The sequence below is a fragment of the Leucoraja erinacea genome, chromosome 2 (genome assembly GCF_028641065.1).
Source record: "Leucoraja erinacea ecotype New England chromosome 2, Leri_hhj_1, whole genome shotgun sequence".
NCBI classification, from domain to species: domain Eukaryota; kingdom Metazoa; phylum Chordata; class Chondrichthyes; order Rajiformes; family Rajidae; genus Leucoraja; species Leucoraja erinaceus.
In genome coordinates, this window is record NC_073378.1 from 4,913,488 (window position 1) to 4,923,326 (window position 9,839).

The 9,839-nt window shown below is 39.4% G+C and overlaps 1 protein-coding gene across 1 annotated transcript in view; it reads left to right on the forward strand.

Annotated features, from left to right (window-relative positions):
- capn7 (calpain 7) overlaps positions 1–9,438 on the forward strand; it is a 70,839-nt gene extending 61,401 nt beyond the window's left edge. The window contains exons 18-21 of the mRNA XM_055651040.1: positions 196–258; positions 2,661–2,791; positions 5,732–5,815; positions 8,490–9,438. Coding sequence (XP_055507015.1) covers positions 196–258; positions 2,661–2,791; positions 5,732–5,815; positions 8,490–8,634 — 423 coding nt within the window. The 3' untranslated portion in view covers positions 8,635–9,438. The remainder of the gene's footprint in view (positions 1–195; positions 259–2,660; positions 2,792–5,731; positions 5,816–8,489) is intronic.
- The last annotated feature ends 401 nt before the right edge of the window (positions 9,439–9,839 follow it).

The window sequence follows — 9,839 nt, forward strand, 5'->3', positions numbered from 1 at the left end:
CAGTCTTTTGTCTCCATAACAAAAAAAAGTTGAACACGTTCCTAACGAATTGTGATTTATGCTTTTTAGAATACAATGTATCTCAATTTTAACTTGCTCTTTGGCAACACGAAACCAGTTGCTCAACATGCTGGGTTTTATTTCAACGACAAAAATTATACTGTTCAGTTACAGGATTTTTATTCCTTCCTATAGGTATATTCCATGTGCAAGTTTGCGTTTTCTAAGATCCTATTCCCCTACACACACTATAAGCGGGTGAGTGCTACTGGTACGAAGCCACAATAACTTTAAAATTGCTTGCAACCCTATAGAAATCATCAGGTATGTTTAAGTATTTTCTCATTTGGCTGGAAATGGTGCATATTGACTTCCAATAAATCTGTTCTTCACTGAAGAATGTCTGACTATCACTCAAATAAACAGTTTGAGGTGAGTTTTCAAAATAGTAGCCCAGATGTAGGGTGTAAGTTGCAGCAGGAGTTAAAACTGGCATGTAACAAAGGTAATGCCACTGTGGTGATGAGGGATTTCAATATGCAGGTAGACTGGGAAAATCAGGTTGGTTCAGGACCCCAAGAAAGAGAATTTGTAGAATGCCTCCGAGATGAATTCTTAGAGCAGCTTGTAATGGAGCCGACCAGAGAAAGGGCAATTCTGGATTTAGTGTTGTCCAATGAACCAGATTTGATAAGAGAACTAGAGGTAAAAGAACCGCTTGGATGTAGTGATCATAATATGATTAGATTTAATCTGCAATTTGAGAAGGAGAACGTTAAATCGGAAGTGTCAGTGATGCAGTTGAACAAAGGGACTATGAAGGCATGAGGGAGGAGCTGGCCAAGGTAGACTGGAAAGGGATCCTAGCAGGAATGACGGTGGAACAGCAATGGCAGGAATTTTTGGCATAATCCGGAAGACGCAGGATCATTTCATTACAAAAAGGAAGAAAGATTCTAAGGGGAGTAGGAGGCAACCGTGGCTGACAAGAGAAGTTAGGGATAGAATAAAACTAAAATAAAAGATGTATAACACAGCAAAGAGTAGCCGGAAACCAGAGGATTGGGAAACTTTCATAGGACAACAGAAGGAAACAAAACGGGCAATACGGGCTGAAAAGATGAAGTACGAGGGGAAGCTGGCCAGGAATATAAAGAAGGACAGTGAAAGTGTCCCTTAGATGTGTTAAGGGAAAAAGAGTAGCAAAGTCAAATGTGGGTCCATTGAAGGCAAACACGGGTGAAATTATTATGGGGAACAAGGAAATGGCAGAAGAGTTGAACAGGTACTTTGGATCTGTCCACTAAGGAAGACACAAACAATCTCCCAGATGTACTGGAGGACAGAGGATCTAAGGGGGTAGAGGAACTGAAAGAAATTTTCATTAGGCGAGAAATAGTATTGGGTAGGCTAATGGGACTGAAGGATGATAAATCCTCTGGGCCTGATGGTCTGCATCCCAAGGTCCTCAGGGAGGTGGCTCTAGAAATAGTGGACGCATTGGTGATCATTTTCCAATGTTCAATAGATTCAGGATCAGTCCCTGTGGATTGGAGGATAGCTAATGTTATCCCACTTTTCAAGAAAGGAGCGAGAGAGAAAACTGAATTACAAACCAGTTAGCCTGAATTCGGTGGTGGGAAAGATGCTGGAGTCAATTATTAAAGAGATAATAATGGGTCATTTGGATAGCAGTAAAAGGATTAGTCCAAGTCATAAAAGCCAGAATGGGGTACAGATTTTGGATGATCAGCCATGATCATATTGAATGGCGGTGCTGGCTCGAAAGGCCGAATGGCCTATCCCTGCATCTATTTTCTATGTTTCTAAGATTAAGTGCAAGAAGAATGTAGAATCATTTTGACATTGACATTGAGTTTGCTGGGAGGACAAAACTAGGATATAGAATTCACTTCCAACGTCAGTGGCTGAGGGTGAGCTTATACCAGTGTTCATGATTAGATGGTTTAAACACATGTCTGAAAAATACATATAAATATAGGGGGCAGGTTGGGTAAATGGAATCATGATTATTTGTTAATAGAGTGGTCACATCATCTGATTTGGAGTCATTGACTCTTGCTCTTTCCACACATACTGCCTGACCTGCTGTGTGCAACTGGCATTTTCCGATTTTGTTTTGGATTTCTAGTATCTGCAATTTTGTTTTTACTTCTGCCAATTTGCTGTGGTTGGGCAAACAACCCATTCCCTTTTGTAGCTTCAATGTCTTCAATATTAAAGCAAATTTGTGAGAAAGCCCGTGCCAATTTGGGCTTGTGGTAAAATCTGTTCATTCAAAATTTTCTCTGCTCTTCGAATAAATAATTGCCAAAGATGTTTTTTCTCTAATGAGTCCTGGCGTTTAAAAAATGATCTTGATATGGCAGAGCAACTGAGATGAAAGCCTTTAACTGAAATGATTATCATTATCTGTCAATTAATATAAAATCTGATATTGGCAGAATTGTGGTAAGGATAACATCGATAGATACAGTCAAAGATCTTTATAAACGATAGAACAAGCTTGACCAAATAAATGCCACGTTCCTGATATATGCCTGTCATTGTAACAAATATTATGGTGTCTTGTCTTTATTCCTTTGACCCGAAATACATTATTGTTTTTTTTTTTACTGTGTGTTTGTGATTTATGGTAGGTTAATGGTCAGTGGAAAGGTCAGTCTGCAGGAGGATGTGGAAACTACAGGGACAGCTACAAAATGAATCCAATTTACCAGATCACGGCAGAAAAAACTGGGCCTTTGCTGATCGAACTACGGGGTCCCAGGTCAGTAAAGAAGAAAAATAACCTTCAGCTCATGATTAACTGTGTTTGGTTTCTGTGTTTGTTTTTCATGACACAAGGCGGCACTCCCTTGAGTTACAAGATTAGTACACTCTGGTTTTATTTTCAAGGTTGAAAATCACATCAGATAACGAGCTGGCTTTTGCCAGTGATTCCGAATGGAATCGTCAACCACTTGCTATGTAACAGCATTAAGACCCAGCCATCTGTAACGACAAAGTCCGACAGCAGATCACAGTTCTACTGAGATTCTCCAGCATTCTGCTTAGAAAGTCTCCTGGCTTTAATGGGGGTTGCATGACTGAAGTAACAGCAAAGACGATAAATTACATTTATGTCTCATTGGCTATGATTGATTATTTATAGATCCAAACGATGTGGAAAATGGCCCTTTGGTACAACTAGCTCACCACGGCCAACATGTTCCATTTACACTAGTCTCACCTGCTTGTATTTGGCCCATATCACTCTAAACCTACCCTATCCATGTACCTGTCTAATGATAATGGCTATTTAATGTTATTGATTATTTGTAAAATATAATCTGATAACAATTTTAAAGCATTTACTTCGAAGTGAAAGCCTCTGACAAAGACATTTTAAACTTCTGAGTAATTTTAAAGACATTGAGTTTAGTTCTCTGCTCCTGTTCTCCTAAAGAACTACATTTTTCAGTCTTTGATAGTTTCAAACATAATATAAAATAACTTTCCTCGGCATCAAATAAATGATCTATTTCAGTGGGAATATCCTCTGAGGAGAAAGCACGTTCTCATCACACAATTTTTCCTGCTTATACTTTAATATTTTACTACTAGGAAAGGTGAAACGCTGTAAATTGGGTAGGAGTCTGCTTTCCAAAGAGGACATCGAAACAGCTTTTATTTTTGAGGATTAGGAATTGATATATAAATAAGGAAAGCGGGAGAGCATATCCTGTCAGGCTCAAGTATCCTAAAGATAAGCACAAAGCTGGGGTAACTCAGCGGGTCGGACAGCAAAAGGAATAGGTGACGTTTTGGGTCGAGACTCTACAGCAGACTGAGTCAGGGGAAAGGTGAAAAGAGAGATATAAATGGTGATGTAGAGAGATATAGAACAAATTAATGAAACTTATGCCAAAAAGTTCCCAAACCTGTTTCCTAACAAAAAGGTTCTGATCCAAAATGTCACCTATCCATATCCCCGAAAGATGCTGACTGTCCCCGAGTTCCTCCAGCACTTTATGTTTTGGACAAGATTTCAGCATCTGCAGTTCCTTGTCTCCTCTCTACTGGTTGCCTTTTCCAACATTTTTTGCCCACAGCTCTGCTTTTACATGACCTTGTCCTGACAGAGTAGTACGAGTTTGGGGACTTATTAGATAGACAATTCAGCATCTGCAGCACTGCCATTCAATGTGTCATGGCTGATCTCCCTCTATTCCTGCCTTTCCCCATATCCCCTTCCGCATTTTTTTTTTTTTTTTTTTTTTTTTTTAAAATTTTTTTTTTTTGTACGGTAAATTACAACAGCATATATGCTAATACATTTTTTGACCCTTTTTTTGAGCTTTAAGAGATAAGTAAGAAAAGCAAGTGCAAGAGAGTCGTGGGTGCAACTTATTAGAAAGCAATAGAAAGAAGTTAGAGAAGGAGTAGTGAGAAAATAGACCCTTCGAGAAAATAGAAACAATCGCTCATTATAACATTCAAACTCCGCAGAAAGGGGACTACCAACCAAGTCATCCCAACCTCCCCGTACCAGGTCCTGACTATTGCACCCATACTTGTAATAGGTCCAGAAACATAGACACGTCTTTTGGAATTGGTCTTTTACCGGCTAGGAGAATCTCATCTCTTCAGATGTAGTTTCAAACTATTTGATATCCACAATTGTTGGTGTCGGCGCATTTTTCCAGAGTATAAGCTTTTTTGCCTTAGCCGTAATTAAATAAATTCTTCTGTGGGTTACCTTCCATTCCGAAGTAATCCATTCTGGGGGTACCAGTGTTCTTTGATCAATTTTGTTTCATACCAGAACTACAAAAAACTCATTGGTGCTTCTTGTGAAACTTTATTTAATTTATTTTTTGAATAGTATAATCTATGTAATGTTTTAAATTGAATGAGCGTATGTCGTACGTTGATCGAACATTTATGCACCTGTAGTAAATGATTATCCCAGGTCTCTTTTGAGATTTTTATAGCTAATTCTTGTTCCCAATCTTTTCTAATTCCATCTGTTGTGGGTATTTCTATGTTTAAAATGATATTATATAGGTACGATATTAAATTAGCTGATTCCGCCTTGGTCTTCATTGCTTCATCCAATAAGTCGGAAGACATATTCTACTCCGCTATTTTTAAGAGCCCTATCTAGCTATCTCTTGAAAGCATCCAGAGAACCTGCCTCCACCGCCCTCTGAGGCAGAGAATTCCACACTCACAACTCTCTGTGTGAAACCCTCAGACTATCTTTAATCCAACTTTACAAGGCTTTATTTTGCACTCAACATTATTCCATTTAGTATGTATCTGTACACTTGATGGTTCGATTGTAATTATGTACTGTATTTCCGCTGACTGGTTACCACACGACAAACTTATCACTGACACACTAAACCAACTTTTAGGCCAATTGATAGGGGCACGAAATGCCAGAATGTAAAAGAATGCAGAGATCTTGGAGAACTGTAGGGCCAGAATAGTTTAAACTTTGGAAAGTGATTGATAATGGAAGGATTTGAACACAAATGATGAGAATTTTTAAACCAAACCAGTGATAGTTTGAGACCCCATGTAGTTCAACAAGCACAAATGATAATGGGATAAATGGGACAATTCATGTTAATATGACGTGATCTGAGAGAGGGAACAAACCAAAATTGTAATTATACATTGTATTTTTCTCTCTGTTCATTTTAACTTTCCTTTTTTATAGACAGTACAGTGTTGGTTTTGAAATGGTGATCGTTTCAACAACAGGAGACAATGAGTTCCAAAAAAAGGCCAGTGGAGATTATAGGTATGAACGTGTGTTTTTATTTTAATACAATGATTGTAGTCATTTCTATGGTAACTTTAAGCATATTTATAACTTTCAGTTCCTGAAGAATATTTGAGGTTAAAAAATGAATTGATTATTCTAGTGGAAGTTGCATAAGCCTCAATATTGTTCCAGCCCTTCCCATACTGGTTGCAGCTTCACTTACTCAAAGGAATTAATTATTCTGGTCAGTGTTAGCTGGCCTTGCCTGATCCCCTCGTAAATGACTCATCTGCTCTTCTGGTATTAGCTATTCCCTGGCATTAACAGTAGCCAGTGGACTCGACCGCAAACTCCGCCATATCAATTCCTCCTGCTTCATATCACCCATTACTCCACTAAAGAGAGAAGTGCATATTATGTGAGGATTAGTACAGAAATGTTGCAGTTATCTTTGTGCAGTCCAGCAGCCTTTTCCAATGTGTTACGTCGGTCATTTAGAGCAAATAATGTTGAAGGAATAGGGAAAAAAATCCAAGGCTCCAAGAGTGCTGGAGTTCCTCAATGGGTCAGGCAGCATTCCTGGCGAACATGGAGAGGTGATAATATGGGTCGGGACCTTTCTGTATAATGTGGACAAATGTGAGGTTATCCATTTTGGTGGCAAAAACAGGAAAGCAGACTATTATCTAAATGGTGGCCGACTAGGAAAAGGGGAGATGCAGCGAGACCTGGGTGTCATGGTACACCAGTCATTGAAAGTAAGCATGCAGGTGCAGCAGGCAGTGAAGAAAGCGAATGGTATGTTAGCTTTCATAGCAAAAGGATTTGAGTATAGGAGCAGGGAGGTTCTACTGCAGTTGTACAGGGTCTTGGTGAGACCACACCTGGAGTATTGCGTACAGTTTTGGTCTCCAAATCTGAGGAAGGACATTATTGCCATAGAGGGAGTGCAGAGAAGGTTCACCAGACTGATTCCTGGGATGTCAGGACTGTCTTATGAAGAAAGACTGGATAGACTTGGTTTATACTCTCTAGAATTTAGGAGATTGAGAGGGGCTCTTATAGAAACGTACAAAATTCTTAAGGGGTTGGACAGGTTAGATGCAGGAAGATTGTTCCCGATGTTGGGGAAGTCCAGGACAAGGGGTCACAGCTTAAGGATAAGGGGGAAATCTTTTAAAACCGAGATGAGAAGAACTTTTTTCACACAGAGAGTGGTGAATCTCTGGAACTCTCTGCCACAGAGGGTAGTTGAGGCCAGTTCATTGGCTATATTTAAGAGGGAGTTAGCTGTGGCCCTTGTGGCTAAGGGGATCAGAGGGTAATGAGAGAAGGCTGGTACGGGATACTGAGTTGGATGATCAGCCATGATCATATTGAATGGCGGTGCAGGCTCGAAGGGCCGAATGGCCTACTGCTGCACCTAATTTCTATGTTTCTTCAGACTGATTGTAGGGAGAATAAAAGCGGGAGGAGAGGAGGTACAGGATAAAGTGTGGCAGATAAGAGGTGAACACGGCCAAGGAGGAAGGGTGGGGGTTGATAGGCAGATGGTTGGACAAAGGCCACATGTGAATAAACAGGATGTGAGATAAACATAGAAAATAGGTGTATGAGTAGACCATTCGGCCCTTCGAGCCAGCACCACCATACAATATGATCATGGCTGATCAACCAAAATCAGTACCCCGTTCCTGCCTTCTCCCCATATCCCTTAATTCCGTTAGCCCTAAGAGCTATATATGGATTGAAGAGTTGCAAATTGTGAAGCCAGAGGAAGGCTTTAACAGACTGAGTACATGTTCTCTGTTGCTGCTTGGCAATCTGGAACAGCACATCAGACAGCCCCCTCAGGTCCATCTTCAAATCCAGTGTTAAAACCTGGCTTTTGACCATGCCTGAGGCTTTGCTTCTGTTTGTGGTGTTTTTGATGTTTCTTTATTTTACATGTCTTTTCCTACTATTTCTTTTGATTGTTATTTTTGGTGTGTATTAACTTTTTTGTCAATGATTAGTGATGTACAGCACTTTGTTGCAGCTATGTGTGTTTTTAAAGTGCTCTATAAATAAAATTATTATTATTATTATTATTATGTATTTGGCAAAATAATCCAACATACTTTATAATGCCAAGGATTGCATTATCCTGAATGTGACAACATCTGGAACTGTTTGGGTTTTGCTCATTGAAAAGTCTTGAAGAAATTTTGTATTAAGGAGATGCAATAATGGGGAAGATTCATGTTCTCTTCTGGTGCTAGCTTTGACTCACTTGTTGCACCTACCTTAGAATCGCCACACTGAGTTTAAGGCACGGCCAGGTTCATAAGTACATAAGCTGCTACATCGAATGCAGTGCTGTGGCCGTGCTGCACTGCCCACATGTGATGTCTTTTCAATAAGGCATTAAACCAACGCATATTAGATTTCTCAGGAATGCAAAGTCATCCAAATGACACAGTGTGAAAGAGGGTGGCTAATACTGATCCCATAACCAACATCAATGAAGCAGATTATCTAAAGACTTTTACATTGCTACTTGAAGAAGTTTTCTGTTGTAAATTGGCTACTGCCTTTTCCAAACTACAACTTTGGCTGTAAAGCTCATTGGTGCTGAGACAGAGCATAGATTCATGTTTGTGTTGGTTATCAGTTTGTACAGTCCATGTGCAACCTGGGAGAGTTAACATGTGCATTTCTTCTGTTACAGATGTGGGTTTTGCTATTCAGAAATCGAGCGTGTTCCTGGCGGAGTTTACAACATCATCCCGACCACCTTCCTCCCCGGTCAGGAAGGTCCTTTCTTCTTGGACTTTCACAGTACTGTCCCACTCAAGGTTGCTCACTTACAGTGAGTCCAGAGCCCCTTTGATTACTCTCAAGGAATTGTCGAATTGGGTACATGCCTTAGATTTGTTTCTTAAAGGGGACTCGTTTTCTAGAAGCAACAATTGGAATTTATTAATTTTGCAGAAACTTTCAGAGACACTGCACAATATTTCACTTCTTAAAGTCAAGCAAAATTAGTGTGGTGGCAAGAAGGTTAACACTTCTAGTTGGATTTCTTCTATGCATTTTAAATGAAGGAGATGTGTAAATGTATTATATATATCTTTAAAACAAAAATCATTTGATGTACATATTTCTGCTGTGAAGTATAACTGGGATTCTACTGCTGTTTAATTTATGGCTGGTATTGCATTTGATTAGCTGGGTATAGGATGGTTTTATTCTACAACATATTCAGTTTCAAATTGGGCTGGTTCTTCACTGGTGACATGAATAAATTGCTTGAGAGCCTTTAAACTATATGAAAAACAGCCATCAATGTTTACTAAAAATTACTTTGCATCCAAGGGAACTGTGCAATTTATTACAAACCAAAGATCAGTTTATATTCATAATATGTCAATTCTTGGCATTTTAAAAAGGGTGAATAGTGACTGGTCGGGCAATTGTTTATTTGTATTTCTATTATAGATTTATATATTTTTATCCACTTAGTTCAGTAGCCAGCTGAATAAGTACTGAAAAGTTAACTATGTTTCCAGATGTCGGATTGAGAAAACAGAATGTTAAGATTATTTTTTCTTTCAAGGCAGGAAATTTACAAATCTGCACAACAGCTTGGATTATGTAGAATAAAATCAATATTTTATCATGAATGATCCGTTGTGTGAAACTTGTTTGCGCCTACTTCGGACTGGTCTGCAGTTAGGGTTGTTGGTCTATTGTGGCATAAACATATTGTGTGTTACCACATTGTCAAACATCAACCCATACTCCTCACAGTAACCAACCTGAGTGCTGTTACCCAGCAGAGTTACAATCTGTCCCATCCAGAAAGGCATGTATAGGAAGGAACTGCAGATGCTGGTATATACTGAAGATACACACAAAGTGCTGGAGTAACACAGCGGGCCAGGCAGCATCGCTGGATAGGAATGGGTGACGTTTCGAGTCCAGACCCTTCTTCAGACTGAGAGTCGGGAAGAGGGAAAATGAGAGGTATGGAAGGGTGTAGGTTAAAAACGAGAGATCAAAGGATGAAATCAGTGAA